General features: G+C 43.3%; 1 protein-coding gene across 3 annotated transcripts in view; it reads right to left on the reverse strand.

Moving 5' to 3' along the window:
* The window catches only part of LOC110528165 (E3 ubiquitin-protein ligase RAD18), a 115,785-nt gene that overhangs the window by 35,540 nt on the left and 56,775 nt on the right, over positions 1–23,470 (reverse strand). For 2 of the 3 annotated variants that reach the window (XM_036983708.1, XM_021609992.2), the window contains exon 11: positions 14,155–14,326. In XM_036983708.1, the coding sequence (XP_036839603.1) occupies positions 14,155–14,326 (172 nt within the window). Of the gene's footprint in view, positions 1–14,119; positions 14,327–23,470 lie in introns of all 3 variants that reach the window. The other variant, XR_005052626.1, reaches the window with a different exon arrangement.

Genomic DNA, 23,470 nt, shown 5'->3' on the forward strand with positions numbered 1-23,470 from the left:
AGACCAGCTACAGTCAACGGTAGTAAATAGCAAGAGGCTTGGGCAATATGGAGCCTAAACAGTTATATAAGGCAGCTGTTAGTCAAAGTGAAACACCACAGCTGCATAGAACAATTAAAGCAGCAGTATTAAAAGGGAAAATAATCACTGTAGAACATTTCTGTCACAATCCAATAAGATGTCCATTTTGTTGGTCTGCTTTACTCATTACTCTCCACAGACAACTCAACGTTTGCCACTTATGGCAAAGGGGAAGGTGTGTGGGCGCACATGCATGTCTCCTGCAATTGTGTGTGGAAAAGTCTAATTAAACGATACTAACTAAGTAAAGCTAGTTGTCAAGGCTAGGACAATACAAGAAAGTAATGCAAATGCAATCTGTTCCAGGGTGTACCTAAGTGGATGTAGATGAGATTTCTTTATACTAAAACATTGCACTGTTCATCTCTGAGGTGACTCCTATATACCGTACACTCTCCAGCTCAGACAGACGGAGACCAATGATAGATGAGATGGCTAAACTGGAAGGAGCAGGTCTTAGCCTACTGTTTAGACTTATTCAGTGTTGGGAAATCTCACTAGAACCCAGAGTTTTCCATTAGCACCGGCTAACGACTAATCAGCCGGTTACAGACTAATTTTCAGACGGATACCTTTTCCACTTCATAATAACTAAGTTACTTTTCATTTAAAAGCCCTCTCACACTAGAATGAACTATATGCATATTCTAGCAATTGATAGGACAGGTGCCTGTCAGTCACAAAGCGAGCGATAACAGGGAAACACAGTCTGCTGTCTGGCTCGTCTCCTGGTACAATGTGCGCCGTGGTTGGTTGCAGTCACATTTCTTTAAAGAGAGATGCTCGTGAATTTTCACGTCCCATGTAATGTAAGTGGTAACGATGAGTTGAAATACATGACTTAATTATTGTTTTCTGGCACATACACTTATTTTGTTTTGCGTGTTTCACATAGCCAGCCACACAGAGACGTGGCGCATAGTAGGCTATTTACTATGCTTTGATTGACAACTGAACAGCAAGTGTTGACTAGTTGATAAAAGGGGTCAAACGGTCTGAATAAAGTCGATCTCCAATATCCCTTTTCCATTCATAAATCATGCAACGTGGTTATATGTCCATAGTATCGCATCGGGACAAATAAACCAAAGGATTTCATAAGTTTCCTTTCCTAGGATGTCGGGGCTTGCCATTAAAGTGAGTGACTTATTTGTCAGTGTAGCCGACCGAATCGCATCGGTGAGAGAGTCGTTCATTTGGCTCCCTCATTTGCTATGGCTAGTTGAAGGCCTAGGCTTTTTGTCAATTATCTGCAGATAAATTATGAAAACATTTGATGAAGATGGTGAATCATCACTGCAGGAACAAAAGGCAATGGAAAGCCTCATTCTGGTCCAAATATGATAATCAGAGCCCTCACAGAATCCAGGCATTAAAATGGAATTCAACAACATAAGAAAAGGTAACAATGTATTAATTTGCCCAAGTTAATCATAAGACATGAACATAATGCATCAGTGATTTGTATTTCCTGCAACTTCTGAAGAGGCAACGAGAATGCCCCTATCTGTGTGTGCGTCACTTTGTGTAGCCATTAGCGATGATGCTAATGAAAACAGTCTTCGGGGAGATGGGAAGGCTTCCCCAAAAACCTTCTCAATTAACAAGAAAGTAGCCTACGCTTACTTGGCAGAATATCATGATTCTTTCTGTAATACCAGTGGGTATTTGTTTAGCAAACTCTGACATTACATGTGTGCTACAAAAACACCGCTAAACAATAGCCTCTTGCTAGGTGCACACTTGAATTGAAGAGTAACTACACCCAAATCTCTACATTTCTCTAGATTTTCCCAGACCTCAAAAGTGGTCTCCTGATGTGGTTTAAAGCTGCAAAATGTAACTTTTTGGGCGAACCGACCAAATCCATATAGAAATATGAGTTTTTGATTTGTCATTATCAAGCCTCACTGAGGCTAGGAAACATTGTCACCACCGATAAATCCGCTATAATTGAGAATTTCAATAAGCATTTCTCTACGGCTGGCCATGCTTTCCATATCATTACCCCTACCCCGGGTCAACTGCCCGGCACCCTCCACAGCAACCCGCCAAAGCACCCACCATTTCTCCTTTACCAAAATCCAGATAGCCGATGTTCTGAGAGCTGCAAAATCTGAACCCCTACAAATCAGCCGGGCTAGACAATCTGGACCCTCTCTTTCTAAAATGACCTGCCGAAATTGTTGCAACCCCTATTACTAGCCTGTTCAACCTCTCTTTCGTGTCGTCTGAGATTCCCAAAGATTGGAAAGCTGCCGCGGTCATCCCCCTCTTCAAAGTGGGTGACACTCTAGACACAAACTGCTACAGACCTATATCTATCCTACCCTGTCTTTCTAAGGTCTTCGAAAGCCAAGTTAACAAACAGATTACTGACCATTTTGAATCCCACCATACCTTCTCCGCTATGCAATCTGGTTTCAGAGCTGGTCATGGGTGCACCTCAGCCACGCTCAAGGTTCTAAATGACATCATAACCGCCAACGATAAGAGACATTACTGTGCAGCCGTATTCATCGACCTGGCCAGGGCTTTCGGCTCTGTCAATCACAACATTATTATTGGCAGACTCGACAGCCTTGGTTTCTCAAATGATTGCCTCGCCTGGTTAACCAACTACTTCTCTGATAGAGTTCAGTGTGTCAAATCGGAGGGCCTGTTGTCTGGACCTCTGACAGTCTCTATGGGTGTGCCACAGGGTTCAATTCTCGGGCCGACTCTCTTTTCTGTATACATCATTGATGTTGCTCTTGCTGCTGGTGATTCTCTGATCCACCTCTACGCAGACGACACCATTCTGTATACTTCTGGCCCCTCCTTGGACACTGTGTTAACTAACCTCCAGACGAGCTTCAATGCCATACAACTCTCCTTCCGTGGCCTCCAACTACTCTTAAACGCAAGTAAAACTAAATGCATGCTTTTCAATCAATCGCTGCCCGCACCTGCTCGCCCGTCCAGCATCACTACTCTGGACGGCTCTGACTTAGAATACGTGGACAACTACAAATACCTGGGTGTCTGGTTAGACTGTAAACTCTCCTTCCAGACTCACATTAAGCATCTCCAATCCAAAATGTAATCTAGAATCGGCTTCCTATATCGCAAAAAAGCATCCTTCACTCATGCTGCCAAACATACCCCCGTAAAACTGACCATCCTACCGATCCTCGACTTCGGTGATGTCATCCATAAAATAGTCTCCAACACTCTACCCATATACTACCCACCATTGCGACCTGTAAGCTCTCGTTGGTTGGCCCTCGCTTCATACTCGTCGCCAAACTCATTGGCTGGCTACAGGTTATCTACAAGTCTCTGCTAGGTAAAGCCCCGCCTTATCTCAGCTCACTGGTCACCAAAGCAGCACCCACTCGTGGCACGCACTCCAGCAGGTATATCTCACTGGTCACCCCCAAAGCCAATTCCTCTTTGGTCGTCTTTCCTTCCAGTTTTCTGCTGCCCATGACTGGAACTAATTGCAAAAATCTCTGAAGCTGGAGACTCACATCTCCCTCACTAGCTTTAAGCACCAGCTGTCAGAGCATTTTACAGATCACTGCACCTGTACTTAGCCTATTTGTAAACAGCCCATCTATCTACCTACCTCATCCCCATACTGGTACTTATTTATTTTGCTCCTATGCACCCCAGTATCTCTACCTGCACATTCATCTTCTGCCGATCTACCATTCCAGTGTTTAATTGCTATATTGTAATTACTACGCCAACATGGCCTATTTATTTCCTTAACTTACCTCATTTGCACTCACTGTAGACTATAGACTTGTTGTTTTCTTTTGTTCTACTGTATTATTGACTCTATGTTTTGTTTATTCCATGTGTAACTCTGTGTTGTTGTATGTGTCGAATTGCTACGCTTTATCTTGGCCAGGTCGCAGTTGCAAATGAGAACTTGTTCTCAACTAGCCTACCTGGTTAAATAAAGGTGAGATAAAATAAATAAATCAAATTGAAAGCAAGTCTAACAAGTGGTAGATCTGTTCTATGTGGGCTATTTCTATGCTTCCTGTTCTTAAGTTTTGTTTTTGCGTCTTTTACTTTCGGTTTTGTACACAAGCTTCAAACAGCTGAACATAAAATATTTTTGGTTGTGGAAAATATATTTCGGTTTAGATGGTACAATCATTCCTTACACTATACTTGCATGTTTTTCTCACATAAACTTAAATTAGGCAAACTATTCATATTTTTGCAACCAGGAAATGGCGAAGCGATTTCTGCATAGTGCACCCGTTGTAGACTTAGAACATCCAATTTTGTTGTAAAAGTGTGATTTTGAGAATGAAAATGGAAACTTGCCCATTTCTCACCACTCAGAACTTCAACCCGATTGAAAACACCCCTGTGACCCACATGGAAACAAATGTGTGGGGAACGTGCCGGGGGGAAAGTGACATTCAGCAGCAAACATATAAAAATGACAAATAATTTAAACTTTTGGAATAAAATAACCTCCAGCGCTATGACAGTCTGTGTGTGGAAGGGGTGAGCAATAGAGGATGTGATATGATTTTGTTCATGGTACGCATCCAAAATAGTTTGAGATCTTCCAAGGACACACCAACTGCAGACAGACAACCATATCCTATGGTCATCATATCAAGCAGATAGTTTGGGTCTGAATGAAATACAAAAGCCGGGATAATGTGAGGTCCACTGAGTACTTTGTCCAAAAACAGCAACTGAAAGGATGAGTCAAACTTGGCCTTGGAACAGAGGAACGGAGAGTGTGTGGCGCGAGGCATAATCAAATATGACCCCTTATCAAGCTTAAATCCACTGAGATCAGTGTCTTGGAGCCACGGAGGGCCTGAGAGGCAGGTAAGGACAACCCAACACAAGGAGCACATGTCTGGGGATTTAAGCAGGTCTTTTTGAAGCTGGTTCCAGTGTCATTGGAAATATATTAATAATGAAAAGAACAGCATAAATGCTTTGAGACTAGGGGAAAATGAACAAAAAATAATGAACTAACAGAGAGGAACCTCTAGTGAACTACTGAGTGCTAATAAAGCACACTTTTTCAGGGGATTAACTCTGGCTTTGTAAAAACTACAAAGTCCCTCCGAGTCCATTAAATGAATGAGTGGTTATACTGGGATGGGAGGTGTTACCACATTTTGATTGCCTAATTCAAAGAAACCTAGCTAATTTGACATATACTGTATATTACGTGCATTTATTTTTTGCCTGCAGAACAGACGGAATTCTTCGGGCATGGTAATATTGCTCAATTGGTATCAAGGGACCTACTGTGTGCCAGTAAAACATTCCCCACACCATTACACCACCGCCACCAACCTGTACTGTTGACGCTAGGCAGGATGGGGCCATTGACTCATGCTGCTTATGCCATCAGCATGACACAACAGGAACCGGGATTCGTTGGACCAGGTGATGTTTTTCCACTCCTCAATTGTCCAGTGTTGGTGATCGTGTGCCCACTGGAGCTGCTTTGACTTGTTTTTAGCTGATAGGAGTGACACGTGTGGTCATCTGCTGCAATAGTCCATCCGTGACAAGGACCGACGATTTGTACATTACGAGATGCCGTTCTGCATCTGTTTATAGCCCGCCTGGTAGCTTGCACGAGCTGTTTTGTTGTTGCTTTGATGTTTTTTGTTTGTCGCACCATTCTCGGTAAACCCTAGAATGGCGTACGTGAAAAGCTCAGAATGTTGGCTGTTTCTGAGATACTGAAACCGGCGAGCCTGGCACGAACGATCAAAGTCGCTTAGGTCACTCGTTTTGCCCATTCTAATGTTCAATCAAACAGTAATGGAATGCATCGATGGCTATCTGCCTGCCTTATATAGCGAGCCACGGCCATCTGACTCACTGTCTGTAGGAGTGAACCATTTTCGTGAACTGGGTGGAGTACCTAATAAACTGGCCACTGAGTGTATTTCACTAAATTGTTGTTTGGTTTTATCTTCATACAGTGGTACATCCCTGAGAGAAATGTATCGGTAAAGTAAATCCTTATCTTACATTGTGTTGCCCATGCTGCTCCTAATTAGATTGAAGAGGCAGTCCTTGGCTTAATCTGGCTCTTGAACTCAGTCATTACTCTCTCAACACTGAAGCGGTTTTGTCTCCATGTTTGATGAATGTGTTAGGCCCTCATTATAACCTCTTACCTAAGGCCAAAATGTCAACATCTACACATCCTCTTCTATTTTAACTTCCAGTCTCCAAACGTTGTGGCAGGGACACTCTAAACTTCCCTGTCAAGCAATGTGTAGCATGACCACAACCCTGATGGGAGACCTGACAGGATCCTACAGTAGCTGGTACCATGTTCTGTGGACCAGGTATCAGACAGAGAGTGAGAGTGGTAGTGGTGAAGAACATCAGGGTGTGTTTATCTGCTGTGACTGCAGGACATACACCTCCAAGCATGATGGCATTCTGCCCTCCTGTGGGTTCCCTGCGGCTTGTGTCCTGATGTGACTGCTCAGACCCTGCCTGGATGCACTGCAGATATACTGAGGGCTGCTGCAACACAATGACAGAGGGCTTAATACTGACTGTGGAACTAGTACTTTGCAGAAGCTTATCTAAGTTCAAATGATTCCAGCTCTAAGATGGCCTTATTACGATACAAATTCATCTGGCTATAATTGTTGAAGCCTATGCCTACTCACTGTTTTGGGGTTATTTTTGCATGCTCTTTGATATATTACTCCCCTCCTTGCCCATGGAAGTAAATCAATGCATGTCAGGGGAGCGCAACTTAAAAGTAAAAATCAATAAAGCAAATGTAAGCCGAAGAATCTACAGTTGTGCCTAGAGGGAATGAGATTCACCAGAAAGAAAAACCGGAGAGAACCACAAAAAAGCAAACACATTGGGTCAATCTATCCCTAACAGCTGCTGTGAGCAGCCCTGATTTATCCCATAATGAGCAAAAAGCTGGAAGTAATGAGTCTCTCCTAAACATTAAATCAAAACCAAACAAGGCCCTGCTTTTAGAACACTTAGTATTCACCTCCCTAAGCTGGCCTTTCTATGATTAGAAGACTGCATTAAAATGTTCTCTTCAGAGACACTCAAAACACCCAACACCTGCGGAGAGCTCAGCAATACTTCTGAGGAAACTTCAAAAAAACCCACCACATTGAATAAATTAAAGAGATAACCCACTTCAGAAATGAAACTCCAATATATTTGGTGATAGTCTATGTTCTATGAGTAGGTCAAATAACTATTTCAACCATGATTTAACTACTAAGTGTTTTGTCTGTGAAATAAGAAAATCGTGTTGTAATGCATCATCACAATAACGTTCTTGTCACTGGAGAAAGGGAATAACTATGACATTTCATAACGATTTTAAAACATTTACTTGCACTCCAGATCACTAAATCAACCAATAGATGGTATGGCCATACATGTCTAGAACACATCCATCCGTCTATATCGTCATAACAAAGTATACACTACCGTTCAAAAGTTTGGGGTCACTTAGAAATGTCCATTAAAATAACATAAAATTGATCAGAAATACAGTGCAGACATTGTTAATGTTGTAAATGACTATTTTAGATGGACACGGCTGATTTGTTATGGAATATCTACAAAGGTGTACAGAGGCCCATTATCAGCAACCATCACTCCTGTGTTCCAATGGCACGTTGTGTTAGCTAATCCAAGTGTATTATTTTAAAAGGCTAATTGATCATTAGAAAACCCTTTTGCAATTATGTTAGCACAGCTGAAAACTGTAGTTCTGATTAAAGAAGAAATAAAAATTGTCTTCTTTAGACTAGTTGAGTATCTGGAGCATCATCATTTGTGGGTTCGACTACAGTTGTTGTTCTAAGAAATGCAAGAAATTGAAGATCTCGTACAACGCTGTGTACTACTCCTTTCACAGAACAGCGCAAACTAGCTCTAACCAGAATAGTAGGAGGCTCCAGTGCACAACTGAGCAAGAGGATAAGTACATTAGAGTGTTTAGTTTGAGATACAGACACCTCACAAGTCCTCAACTGGCAGCTTCATTAAATAGTAATGGGAGTGGTACGTCCGGAGGAGAGATTCTGGGTTCCAGTGGAGGACTTGTTAGATCCTTCCCTGCTACAAGAGTTCCACAGTCTCCATCCAGATCGCCCTGCGCCTCGTCCTCCGGGTTGTCCACGAGGCCGGCGTCGGGGGGGGGGGGGGGTTTACTGGCACGACTTCTGCCGAAGTCGATGCCTCTCCTTGTTGGTGCTCGGCGGACGACGTCACCGGTCTTCTAGCCATCATTGATCTATGTTTGGTTTTGTATGGTCTTCTTACACACCTGTTTCCAATCCCATTCATTAATTGTTATGTATTTAAACCTCTGTTTCCCCTCATGTCAGAGATTGTTTATTGTTATGTTCATGTTTTATGGATTGTGCGACGGGTTCTTGTACCCGCATTTATTTTATTATCGACTTTGGTTTTGGAGGTTGTTTTAAGTTATTAAAATACTCCAATTATACCAATTTTAATTATCCTGCGCTTGACTTGCCTGCCACCTACATACAAGACGTGACATGCACATGTGTAATAGCAGCCTTCTTTTTTTACATATATTTCAATTTGTGGGATACTGCAGTTTTACAAATTGTAATGTATTTTTCTTTGAAACGGTGCAATATTCTATTATGCTGTTCAGATTGTATTTATTTTGAATGGTTAGATTTATATGCACTTTGTTTATAAACATTAAAAAGTTATACTTTAAATGCAAATGTTTAATAGCATTCTTTTTCATAACAAACCAATGCATTTTAAATACATTGTGGTTAAGGTAGAGTCTGATTTCATTCAATAATTGAATTAGAAATGTTTTAACACCAATCATAGTCAAACTATCGCAAACTGTTTGACTTGAAAAAATACAAAGAGCCGTTCGGGAGCCAAAAGAGCTGGCTCACTAAAAAGAGCCGGAATGCCCATCACTACAAACTCCATGCTCAGAGAGTGCATTGCATTGTGGGTTTTATAGATTCCGTAGCTGCAACCGATTTCCACATGTTGCTACCAACCTTATCATTTTTATTTTTTATTTATTTTTTATTTTACCCCCTTTTTCTCCCCAATTTCGTAGTATCCAAATGTTAGTAGTTACTATCTTGTCTCATCGCTACAACTCCCGTACAGGCTCGGGAGAGACGAAGGTCGAAAGCCATGCGTGCTCCGAAACACAACCCAACCAAGCCGCACTGCTTCTTAACACAGCGCGCAACCAACCCGGAAGCCAGCCACACCAATGTGTCGGAGGAAACACCGTGCACCTGGCGACCTGGTTAGCGCGCACTGCGCTCGGCCCGCCACGGGAGTCGCTAGTGCACGATGAGACAAGGATATCCCTACCGGCAAACCCTCCCTAACCCGGAAGACGCTAGGCCAATTGTGCATCGCCCCATGGACCTCCCGGTCGCGGCCGGCTGCAACAGAGCCTGGGCTCGAACCCAAAGTCTCTGGTGGCACAACTAGCACTGCAATGCAGTGCCCTAGACCACCGTGCCACCTGAGAGGCCCCCCAACCTTATTTTTTTACGAAAAAATGAAACATGTTGAACAGGGTGGTATGTTCAACAAGTACTGTAACTTTAGTCTTCAACTAACCAACGTTGGAGCGTCTTTCAAAAGTAAAGTCAATTTGAACTATTCTGGGCTACAGTGTAGGCAGGCTGTGGGTGTATAATCCTGATGGAACTCTTTCCAGAGGTGCATGTTTAGCTCTGTGTGAGCACCAACAAAATACTCCTGCTGAGAGTCCAACTTTAGCTACATACAAAATGTCTCAGTAATACTACGCACAGGACAGATCTCCTGTTTTGAGAAGTGTTAAGCATTGACACAGAGAAACCCTGAAAAGACAAGTCAAATGTCTGCTTGTTGAGGGGTGGAGCATCAGCTATTCAGCTTGCACAGGATAACGTTTTCCCAAGGTACAGATATAGGATCAAATTCGGGATACCCTGCTAGGACTGTGGCGGTCATGAAATTTCGACAGCTGTTGATTGCCAAGCAAATAACTGTCGGTCTCACGGTAATTGGCCGTTAATTAACATAAACACATTTAGCATCTCATGGCTTCTACCTCATGAAGCTGGGTGAGAGACTGCCAAGAGTGTGCAAAGCTGTCATCAAGGCAAATGGTGGCTATTTGAATATACAGTGGGGCAAAAAAGTATTTAGTCAGCCATCAATTGTGCAAGTTCTCCCACTTAAAAAGATGAGAGAGGCCTGTAATTTTCATCATAGGTACACTTCAACTATGACAGACAAAATGAGAAGAAAAAAATCAATTTTTAATGGATTTATTTGCAAATTATGGTGGAAAATAAGTATTTGGTCACCTACAAACAAGCAAGATTTCTGGCTCTCACAGACCTGTAACTTCTTCTTTAAGAGGCTCCTCTGTCCTCCACTCGTTGCCTGTATTAATGGCACCTGTTTGAACTTGTTATCAGTATAAAAGACACCTGTCCACAACCTCAAACACTCCAAACTCCACTATGGCCAAGACCAAAGAGCTGTCAAAGGACACCAGAAACAAAATTGTAGACCTGCACCAGGCTGGGAAGACTGAATCTGCAATAGGTAAGCAGCTTGGTTTGAAGAAATCAACTGTGGGAGCAATTATTAGGAAATGGAAGACCACGCAAGATCTCACCCCGTGGGGTCAAAATGATCACAAGAACGGTGAGCAAAAATCCCAGAACCACACGGGGGGGACCTAGTGAATGACCTGCAGAGAGCTGGGACCAAAGTAACAAAGCCTACCATCAGTAGCACACTACGCCGCCAGGGACTCAAATCCTGCAGTGCCAGACGTGTCCCCCTGTTTAAGCCAGTACATGTCCAGGCCCGTCTGAAATTTGCTAGAGAGCATTTGGATGATCCAGAAGAAGATTGGGAGAATGTCATATGGTCAGATGAAACCCAAATGTAACTTTTTGGTAAATACTCAACTCGTCGTGTTTGGAGGACAAAGAATGCTGAGTTGCATCCATAGAACACCACACCTACTGTGAAGCATGGGGGTGGAAACATCATGCTTTGGGGCTGTTTTTCTGCAAAGGGACCAGGACGACTGATCCGTGTAAAGGAAAGAATGAATGGGGCCATGTATCGTGAGATTTTGAGTGAAAACCTCCTTCCATCAGCAAGGGCATTGAAGATGAAATGTGGCTGGGTCTTTCAGCATGACAATGATCCCAAACACATCGCCCAGGCAACCAAGGAATGGCTTCGTAAGAAGCATTTCAAGGTCCTGGAGTGGCCTAGCCAGTCTCCAGATCTCAACCCCATAGAAAATCTTTGGAGGGAGTTGAAAGTCCGTGTTGCCCAGCAACAGCCCCAAAACATCACTGCTCTAGAGGAGATCTGCATGGAGGAATGGGCCAAAATACCAGCAACAGTGTGTGAAAACCTTGTGAAGACTTACAGAAAACGTTTGACCTCTGTCATTGCCAACAAAGGGTATATAACAAAGTATTGAGATAAACTTTTGTTATTGACCAAATACTTATTTTCCACCATAATTTGCAAATAAATTAATTAAAAATCCTACAATGTGATTTTCTGGATTTTTTTTCTCATTTTGTCTGTCATAGTTTAAGTGTACCTATGATGAAAATTACAAGCCTCTCTCATATTTTTAAGTGGGAGAACTTTCACAATTGGTGGCTGACTAAATACTTTTTTGCCCCACTGTATGTATATATATATAGTAAAAATAAAGAAAACCCTTGAATGAGTAGGTGTTCTAAAACTTTTGACCGTTAAGAGTACATTTTGAAAAGTCAAATAAATCCATGTAATATAGTCTACACCTTCACAATAAATCCATTATTTACTTTAGACAGGTCTAACGAAACATGATATGAAGAAAATGTAGTCTATTTCAGAAGAACAGAATAGCATACTCTGAGTTGACCTTATGTTAGGTCCTGACCTGGCTATGCCATATGGCTGTGGGCTACACTAGATTATTTAGCAGACAAAATTTGCTTAGTAGCATTATTTTATATTATTTTATAGTATGAAGAATACAATTGAACAAAGCTGAATAAAATAGAAACAATATTTTCTCCAAACGATTTGAGGGAGAGCACACATGCGGCTATTCTGTGTTGAGCGGTAAGAAAGAATTAGGTACTCCTATATGCATAATTAAGAGTTATTAATGCAATGTTCTACAAACGTCGGGCTATATGTTTTGATTTTTAATACATTGTAAGGCATGAGCTCCGCTTTGTTTTTTGCACCTGCTGTACACACTTCCTCAGTCTCTCATTCACAATTAGAGAAGCACTTGATAATGCCTCAAATTTCCCACGGGCATCCTCTTTGTGTGGCCATAATGCACTGGAAAAAAGAAATCCATGCCTTTTGCAGCCCTTTTCTCGGAGTGCTACCTGCTCCAAAGCACTTCTCACTCACAGGCTACAAGTGAAGACAGACATCGGGGACGCAATTGCGCGTGTCTTTATCCAATTCCTAGGTGCATAATGAAGATATTGGAAGAACTGTCCACATTTACTTTTTATCAGCCAACAAGATGAGTAGGCCTAACTAACAGCAAAAGCACTAGTCAATGTCTACTATCCCTCATAGTATAAAAGTTGTTCCTATTATATTCTGTGCGAGAAATAAATATTCCATAGTCTGGGACAGTTGTGGGATGTGATAGATATCAAATTAATACAACCACTACCATCAAAAAACCTTTTTTACGCAATGAGGCTGACGCAACAGATCAGAACATTTAGCTTAAAAATGTTGATAAACTATTAGGCTATTTCTTCACATTATAAGCACAGCAATGCGCACACGACAGTAGACTGACTATAAGGGCAAATGTTCCATTAGTGGGAAAACACCATTATCAAAATTGACCACAAATGTGAATATGCATGTAACGCTTTTATTATAAAGGTGCATTTTTATGGTAAAAATGATCTTCTCCAAACTTGAAACTCATGTGCTGCTTATGTATGCCAGTTAAACTCTACACCCTTTGTAAAGGGGATTAATGTGCTTAATTTTAAGTTATTAGGCCACTTTAGTTGTGATACAAACCGTATCAAAACATATAGGCCTATGGGCTAGGCTACATGAAGTGCGTGACTATGATTCTAAAAAGTTTTTAAAGTTTTTTAAATAGGCATTGTTTCTTGCCTTAAACTGGGCTTCATTCACAAGTGATAAACTAATAGTCACCCATCAGACTATTCTTGATTTAATCTTGACTTTACATATACTAAATAATGTATGCATAGTCACTTCACCCCTACCTACATGTACTAATTACCTAGACTAACCTGTACCCCCGCACATTGACTCGGTACCGGTACCCCCCTGTATATAGCCTCGTTATTGCTATTTTATTGTGTTACTTTTGTATTATTTTTACTCTTTCTTGAACTGCACTGTTGGTTAAGGGCTTGTAAGTAAGCATTTCACAGTAAGGTCTGTTGTATTTGGCGCATGTGACAAACAAAGTTTTATTTAACGTGTGAAATTTGTTTTGATATAGAATGGACCATTATCATGCACCTGTCTCGAAACAGGGTGGGGGAAAAATGCCTGTAATCTGGACTTACAATAGCAAATGGAATACACTTTTCCTGTGGTTAATTTTCATGCCAGCCAGGTAGGTTATACACCTGTCGTAAAGATAAGCAATGTGCTTAATATTTGCTTAATATTAGGAATGTTGAGAAATCAATACAGTTGGCCTAGCCTATAGAAAGCTGATGAAATCCTCCTCTTTTTAATAGAGGCTATCACTGTTTTCTCAAGCAATTTCATAGTCTATAGAAATGTTGCTCATGGGCTCTCATGAAGTGTTTGATTAGATTTTCGATTACATTTGCAATGATGTCAGAGTGATTACAGGGACAATAGTGGCTAATATGGTCCTCGCAACAGCCTTATACCCTTCCCCAAGCCTAACCTTAACCATTAGTGGGGAAAAATGCAAAACTGACCCAAGATAAGCGTCTCCGGGCAACTTCACCTTACTCAATTCTGCCGTCTCCTGGGCTCCCTCACCTGCTGATGGACACCTCACTGAGACATGGGCTGGGTGACCTGGAGATGACTGCTACAACAGAAGGCTGCTGCTGCTTCTCAGAGGGCTCCTCCATGGATGATGTCATCAATACGCAGCAGGCCTCTGAGTCACTGGGGCTGGGATCACTCTGTTCCTGTTGTGCTGCCTTATCTACAGGAAGGAGGGAAAATAACATGGACTGTACACATGATCATAAAACTGGTATAAAATCATTTAGTGGTGAAAATGAGCTATGAGAAATCTGTGCTAGGAAACTTTGCTTGAAATCCATGTCATGGTTTACAATCTGGATCGGTCCTATTTTAACCTTGTAAACATGATTTGAGCAGACTGTGTGATAGATGCTAAAGTCATTCATGTTAAATGATATCTTATCTCATAGATATTTCCCCAAAGTAATGGGGAATAATTTTAACCACAAACACACCACTGTGTCTTCTAGGCAGAGGGCAAAAGGTTCATGACCAGCAGTTAATGATATTCTATATGTGGCTGACATTCTGAAGTGTGACTAATGCATTTTGAATATGATTACCTCTGCATGTACTGATGTTTCGGTCTATGATGGGGGATTTCCATGAAAAAATATTAAATACTTTATTTGGCAACAGTTGATCGCCATGTGGGTGTTATTTTTAAAGGAGCAAGCCAACAGCATGCTAGGTAGTGCTAGGTATCAACAGCAAATCCAGCACAGGCTGGAAGCTATATGCTGCCATATCGCCAATAATTTGCAACTTGAAGCCTGCCCTGTTCATGCTCTGTTTGACTAGCTCCACTAGCTTCAAACACTTCGGCGCAAGCTTGCTGTTTGGTCTTGCCTTCCACTGAAAATTTAGTCACCATCACTTTGTGACCAAGTGTGACCTTTTTCAAGACATACAGGGCATGAATCCCAATAGAGCTCGTGGGTGTGTTGCATGTCAGCAAAAAATAATATACATAATAAATCACGTGGAAATATGTTCCCAAATGTTATGCAATGCATTTGTTTATTTTTTTGCTTATGTGCAAAGATGAACAACACATGCAGAGGTAAGAGTGTGTGTATTGTCTTTTATAATGAATTGTATTCTGGGGCTGTAATTCCCTGCACCACATGAGAAAGATGGCATGGGTATGGTGGTGTCAAATCAAATCACATGCGCCGAATACAACAAGTGTAGACCTTAGAGCGAAATACTTACTTACAAGCCCTTAACCAACAGTACAGTTCAAGAAGAGTTAAGAAAGTATTTACCAAATAAAATACAGTAAAAATAATAAAAAACGAACACAATAACAAAACAATAATGAGGATATATACAGGGGATACAGGTACCGAGTCAGTGTGCGGGGGTACAGGTTAGAGGTCATTTGCATATGTAGGTAAGGGTGAAGTCACTATGCATAGATGATAAACAGCTAGTAGCAGCAGTGTACAAAACAAATGGGGTGGGGGGGGGGGGGTCAATGTAATAGTCCGGTGGCCATTTGATTAATTGTTCAGCATACTTATGTCTTGGGGGTAGAAGCTGTTAGGGAGCCTTTTGGTCCTAGACTTGGCACTCCGTTACCGCTTGCCGTGCGGTAGCAGAGACTTGGGTGACTGGAGTGTCTGACAATTTATGAGCTTTCCTCTGACACCGCCTATTATATACAGTTGAAGTCCGAAGTTTACATACACTTAGGTTGGAGTGATTAAAACTCGTTTTTCAACCACTCCACAAATATCTTGTTAACAAACTATAGTTTTGGCAAGTCGGTTAGGACATCGACTTTGTGCATGACACAAGACATTTTTCCCAACATTTGTTTACAGACAGATTATTTCACTTATATTTCACTTATAATTCACTGTATCACAATTCCAGTCAGAAGTTTACAAGTTGACTGTGTATTTATCCAGCTTGGAAAATTCAAGAAAATTGCGTTATGGCTTTAAAGCTTCTGATAGGCTAATTGACATAATTTGAGTCAATTGGAGGTGTAAATGTGGATGTATTTAAAGGCCTACCTTCAAACTCAGTGCCTCTTTGCTTGACATCATGGGAAAATCAAAAGAAATCAGCCAAGACCTCAGAAAAAAACTGTAGACCTCCACAAGTCTGGTTCATCCTTGGGCTCAATTTCCAAACGCATGAAGGTGCCACGTTCATCTGTACAAACAATAGTACGCAAGTATAAACACCATGGGACGACACAGCCGTCATACCGCTCAGGAAGGAGAAGCGTTCTTTCTCCTAGAGATGAATGTACTTTGGTGCGAAAAGGGCAAATCAATCCCAGAACAACAGCAAAGGACCTTGTGAAGATGCAGGAGGAAACAGGTACAAAAGTATCTATATCCACAGTAAACCGATTCCTATATCGACATAACCTGAAACGCCACTCAGCAAGGAAGAAGCCACTGCTCCAAAACCGCTATGAAAAAGTCAGACTACGGTTTGCAACTGCACATGGGGAAAAATATCGTACTATTGGAGAAATGTCCTCTGTTCTGAGGAAAAAAATAGAACTGTTTGGCCAAAATGACCATTGTTATGTTTGGAGGAAAAGGGGGGGAAGCTTGCAAGCCGAAGAACATCATCCCAACCTTGAAGCACGGGGGTGGCAGCATCATGTTGTGGGGGTGCTTGGCTGCAGGAGGGACTGGTGCACTTCACATAATAAATGGCATCATGAGGATGGAAAATGATGTGGATATATTGAAGCAATATCTCAAGACATCAGTCACCAGTTAAAGCTTGGTTGCAAATGGTCTTGCAAATGGACAATGACCCCAAGCATACTTCCAAAGTTTTGGTAAAATGGCTTAAGGGCAACAAAGTCAAGGTATTGGAGTGGACATCACAAAGCCCTGACCTCAATCCTATAGAAAATGTGTGGGCAGAACTGAAAAAGTGTAGGCGAGCAAGGAGGCCTACAAACCTGACTCAGAAACACGAGCTCTGTCAGGAGGAATGGGCCAAAATTCACCCAACTTATTGTGGGAAGCTTGTGGAAGGCTACCCGAAACGTTTGATCTTAGTTAAACAATTTAAAGGCAATGCTACCAAATACTAATTGAGTGTATGTAAACTTCTGACCCACTGGGAATGTGATGAAAGAAATTACTATTATTCTGACATTCCACATTTTTACAACAAAGTGGTGATCCTAACTGACCTAAGACAGGGAATTTTTATTAGTCAAATGCCAAGCTGTTGCCATACCAGGCGGTGACCCAACCGGTCAGGATGCTTTTTGAGGATCTGGGGTTCATGCCAAATCTTTTCAGTCTTCTGAGGGGAAAAAGGTTTTGTTGTGCCCTCTTCACAACTGTCTTGGTGTGTTTGGACCATGATAGATCGTTGGTGATGTGGACACCAAAGGAACTTGATACTCTCGACCCGCTCCACTACAGCCCCGTTGATGTTAATGGGGGCCTGTTCAGTCCACCTTTTCCTGTTGCCCACGATCAGCTCCCTTGTCTTGCTCACATTGAGGGAGAGGTGTTTGTCCTGGCACCACACTGCCAATTCACTGACCTCCTCCCTATAGACTTACCACTGTTGTGTCGTCAGCAAACTTAATGATGGTGTTGGAGTGTTTGGCCACGCAGTCGTGGGTGAACAAGGAGTACAGGAGGGGACTAAGTACACACCCTTGAGGGGCCCCCGTGTTAAGGATCAGCATGGCAGATGTGTTGTTGCCAACCCTAACCACCTGGGGGTGGCCCATCAGTGAGTCCAGAATCCAGTTGCAGAAGGAGAGGTGTTTAATCCCAGGGTCCTTAGCTTAGTGATGAGCTTCGTGGCACTATGGTGTTGAACGCTGAGCTGTAGTCAATGAATAGCATTCTCACATAGGTGTTCCTTTTGTACTTGTGGGAAAGGGCAGTGTGGAGTGCGATTGAGATTGCGTCATCTGTGGATCTGTTGGGGCGGTATGTGAATTGGAGTGGATCTAGGGTATCCAGGAGGATGCTGTTGATGTGACCCATGACCAACCTTACAAATAAATTCATGGCTACCGACGTGAGTGCTATGGGCCGGTAATCATTTAGGCAGGTTACCTTCGCTTCCTTGGGCACAGGGACTATGGTGGTCTGCTTGAAACATGTAGTTATTACAGACTCGGTCAGGGAGAGGTTGAAAATGTCAGTGAAGACACTTGCCAGTTGGTCCACGCATGCTTTCAGAACACGTCCTGGTAATCCATCTGGCCCCACGGCCTTGTGAATGTTTACCTGTTTAAAGGTCTTTCTCACATCGGCTACCGAGAGTTATCACAAAGTCATCCAGAACAGCTGGTGCTCTCGTGCATGCATCATTTTTGTGTCCCACTCCTTGAAAGCGGCAGCTCTAGTTTTTAGCTCGATGCAGAGCTCTAGCCTTTAGCTTGATGTAATCCATGGCTTCTGGTTGGGATATGTACATACTGTGGGGATGATGTCTTCAATGAACTTATTGAAGAAGCCGATGACTGAGGTGGTATACTCCTCAATGCCATTGGATGAATCCCGGAACATATTCCAGTCTGTGCTAACAAAACAGTCTTGTGTGTAGCATCCGCGCCATCTGACCACAGAATTATGGTCAAATTTGCCAAATGGAGGGCGGTGAAGAACTTTGTATGCATCTCTGTGTGTGGAGTAAAGGTGGTCTAGAGTTTTTTTCTCCTCTGGTTGCACATGTGACATGCTGGTAAAAATTTGGTAAAACTGATTTATGTTTGCCTGCATTAAAGTCCCTGGCCACTAGGAGCTCCGCTTCTGGGTGAGCATTTTCTTGTTTGCTTATGGCCTTATAGAGTTGGTTGAGTATGCTGTGGTGCTAAATAGACGGCTACGAATAATATAGATGAGAACTCTCTTGGTAGATAGTGTGGTCCACGGCTTATCATAAGGTACTCTACAATATTAGACATCACGCACCAGCTGTTATTGACAAAAAGACACACACCCCCACCACTCGTCTTACCAGACGTAGCTTCGCTGTTCTGCCAGTGCATTGAATATCCCTCCAACGCTATATTGTCCGTGTCGTCGTTCACCACGGCTCGGTGAAACATAGGATATTACAGTTCTAATTGTCCCATTGGTAGGCTACCCGAAACCTAAAGGTCATCCATTTTATTTTCCAATGATTGCATGTTAGCAAGTACAATTGATTGCAATGGGAGTTTACTCGCTCGCCTACGGATTCTCAAAAGGCAGCCTTATCTGCGTCCTCGTTTCCTCCGTCTTTTCGTCACACAAATTACATGGATCTGGGAGAGCAGTATATCTTTCTCGTCGGACTCGTTAAAGGAAAAAGCTTCTTCCAGTCCATGGTGAGTAATCCCAGTTCTGATATCCTTTTTTGGGTCATAAGAGACGGTAGCAGCAACATTATGTACAAAATAAGTTAAAACAGAATTTATTTTATTTTATTTTTATTTCACCTTTATTTAACCAGGTAGGCTAGTTGAGAACAAGTTCTCATTTGCAACTGCGACCTGGCCAAGATAAAGCATAGCAGTATGAGCAGACAACACAGAGTTACACATGGAGTAAACAATTAACAAGTCAATAACACAGTAGAAAACAAAGGGGGAGTCTATATACAATGTGTGCAAAAGGCATGAGGTAGGCGAATAATTACAATTTTGCAGATTAACACTGGAGTGATAAATGATCAGATGGTCATGTACAGGTAGAGATATTGGTGTGCAAAAGAGCAGAAAAGTAAATAAATAAAAACAGTATGGGGATGAGGTAGGTGAAAATGGGTGGGCTATTTACCAATAGACTATGTACAGCTGCAGCGATCGGTTAGCTGCTCAGATAGCTGATGTTTGAAGTTGGTGAGGGAGATAAGAGTCTCCAACTTCAGCGATTTTTGCAATTCGTTCCAGTCACAGGCAGCAGAGTACTGGAACGAAAGGCGGCCAAATGAAGTGTTGGCTTTAGGGATGATCAGTGAGATACACCTGCTGGAGCGCGTGCTACGGATGGGTGTTGCCATCGTGACAAGTGAGCTGAGATAAGGCGGAGCTTTACCTAGCATGGACTTGTAGATGACCTGGAGCCAGTGGGTCTGGCGACGAATATGTAGCGAGGGCCAGCCGACTAGAGCATACAAGTCGCAGTGGTGGGTGGTATAAGGTGCTTTAGTGACAAAACAGATGGCACTGTGATAGACTGCATCCAGTTTGCTGAGTAGAGTGTTGGAAGCCATTTTGTAGATGACATCGCCGAAGTCGAGGATCGGTAGGATAGTCAGTTTTACTAGGGTAAGCTTGGCGGCGTGAGTGAAGGAGGCTTTGTTGCGGAATAGAAAGCCGACTCTTGATTTGATTTTCGATTGGAGATGTATGATATGAATCTGGAAGCAGAGTTTGCAGTCTAGCCAGACACCTAGGTACTTATAGATGTCCACATATTCTAGGTCGGAACCATCCAGGGTGGTGATGCTAGGCGGGCATGCGGGTGCAGGCAGCGATCGGTTGAAAAGCATGCATTTGGTTTTACTAGCATTTAAGAGCAGTCGGAGGCCACGGAAGGAGTGTTGTATGGCATTGAAGCTTGTTTGGAGGTTAGATAGCACAGTGTCCAATGACGGGCCGAAAGTATATAGAATGGTGTCGTCTGCGTAGAGGTGGATCAGGGAATCGCCCGCAGCAAGAGCAACATCATTGATGTATACAGAGAAAAGAGTCGGCCCGAGAATTGAACCCTGTGGCACCCCCATAGAGACTGCCAGAGGACCGGACAGCATGCCCTCCGATTTGACACACTGAACTCTGTCTGCAAAGTAATTGGTGAACCAGGCAAGGCAGTCATCCGAAAAACCGAGGCTACTGAGTCTGCCGATAAGAATATGGTGATTGACAGAGTCGAAAGCCTTGGCAAGGTCGATGAAGACGGCTGCACAGTACTGTCTTTTATCGATGGCGGTTATGATATCGTTTAGTACCTTGAGTGTGGCTGAGGTGCACCCGTGACCGGCTCGGAAACCAGATTGCACAGCGGAGAAGGTACAGTGGGATTCGAGATGGTCAGTGACCTGTTTGTTGACTTGGCTTTCGAAGACCTTAGATAGGCAGGGCAGGATGGATATAGGTCTGTAACAGTTTGGGTCCAGGGTGTCTCCCCCTTTGAAGAGGGGGATGACTGCGGCAGCTTTCCAATCCTTGGGGATCTCAGACGATATGAAAGAGAGGTTGAACAGGCTGGTAATAGGGGTTGCGACAATGGTGGCGGATAGTTTCAGAAATAGAGGGTCCAGATTGTCAAGCCCAGCTGATTTGTACGGGTCCAGGTTTTGCAGCTCTTTCAGAACATCTGCTATCTGGATTTGGGTAAAGGAGAACCTGGAGAGGCTTGGGCGAGGAGCAGCGGGGGGGGCGGGGCTGTTGGCCGAGGTTGAAGTAGCCAGGCGGAAGGCATGGCCAGCCGTTGAGAAATGCTTATTGAAGTTTTCGATAATCATGGATTTATCGGTGGTGACCGTGTTACCTAGCCTCAGTGCAGTGGGCAGCTGGGAGGAGGTGCTCTTGTTCTCCATTGACTTCACAGTGTCCCAGAACTTTTTGGAGTTGGAGCTACAGGATGCAAACTTCTGCCTGAAGAAGCTGGCCTTAACTTTCCTGACTGACTGCATGTATTGGTTCCGGACTTCCCTGAACAGTTGCATATCACGGGGACTATTCGATGCTATTGCAGTCCGCCACAGGATGTTTTTGTGCTGGTCGAGGGCAGTCAGGTCTGGGGTGAACCAAGGGCTGTATCTGTTCTTAGTTCTGCATTTTTTGAACGGAGCATGCTTATCTAAAATGGTGAGGAAGTTACTTTTAAAGAATGACCAGGCATCCTCAACTGACGGGATGAGGTCAATGTCCTTCCAGGATACCCGGGCCAGGTCGATTAGAAAGGCCTGCTCACAGAAGTGTTTTAGGGAGCGTTTGACAGTGATGAGGGGTGGTCGTTTGACTGCGGCTCCGTAGCGGATACAGGCAATGAGGCAGTGATCGCTGAGATCCTGGTTGAAGACAGCGGAGGTGTATTTGGAGGGCCAGTTGGTCAGGATGACGTCTATGAGGGTGCCCTTGTTTACAGAGTTAGGGTTGTACCTGGTGGGTTCCTTGATGATTTGTGTGAGATTGAGGGCATCTAGCTTAGATTGTAGGACTGCCGGGGTGTTAAGCATATCCCAGTTTAGGTCACCTAACAGAACAAACTCTGAAGCTAGATGGGGGGCGATCAATTCACAAATGGTGTCCAGGGCACAGCTGGGAGCTGAGGGAGGTCGGTAGCAGGCGGCAACAGTGAGAGACTTATTTCTGGAGAGAGTAATTTTCAAGATTAGTAGTTCGAACTATTTGGGTATGGACCTGGAAAGTATGACATTACTTTGCAGGCTATCTCTGCAGTAGACTGCAACTCCTCCCCCTTTGGCAGTTCTATCTTGACGGAAGATGTTATAGTTGGGTATGGAAATCTCTGAATTTTTGGTGGCCTTCCTGAGCCAGGATTCAGACACAGCAAGGACATCAGGGTTAGCAGAGTGTGCTAGAGCAGTGAGTAAAACAAACTTAGGGAGGAGGCTTCTGATGTTGACATGCATGAAACCAAGGCTTTTTCGATCACAGAAGTCAACAAATGAGGGTGCCTGGGGACATGCAGGGCCTGGGTTTACCTCCACATCACCCGCGGAACAGAGAAGGAGTAGTATGAGAGTGCGGCTAAAGGCTATCAAAACTGGTCGCCTAGAGCGTTGGGGACAGAGAATAAGAGGAGCAAGTTTCTGGGCATGGTAGAATATATTCAGGGCATAATGCGCAGACAGGGGTATGGTGGGGTGCGGGTACAGCGGAGGTAAGCCCAGGCACTGGGTGATGATGAGAGAGGTTGTATCTCTGGACATGCTGGTTGTAATGGGTGAGGTCACCGCATGTGTGGGAGGTGGGACAAAGGAGTTATCAGGGGTATGAAGAGTGGAGCTAGGGGCTCCATTGTGAACTAAAACAATGATAACTAACCTGAACAACAGTATACAAGGCATATTGACACTTGAGAGAGACATACAGCGAGGCATACAGTAATCACAGGTGTTGAGTTGGGAAAGCTAGCTAAAACAGTAGGTGAGACAACAGCTAATCAGCTAGCACAACAACAGCAGGTAAAATGGCGTTGACTAGGCAACGGGGCCAACAGATAAAACAAACAAGCAGAATGGAGTACCGTGATTAATGGACAGTCCAGCGTGCATCAGCTATGTAGCCAAGAGATCAGTGTCCAGGGGGCAGCGGTGGATGGGGCAGGGAAGCTGGACTGGCGAGTGTTATCCA

Source organism: Oncorhynchus mykiss, chromosome 7 (assembly GCF_013265735.2).
Source record: "Oncorhynchus mykiss isolate Arlee chromosome 7, USDA_OmykA_1.1, whole genome shotgun sequence".
Taxonomy (NCBI): domain Eukaryota; kingdom Metazoa; phylum Chordata; class Actinopteri; order Salmoniformes; family Salmonidae; genus Oncorhynchus; species Oncorhynchus mykiss.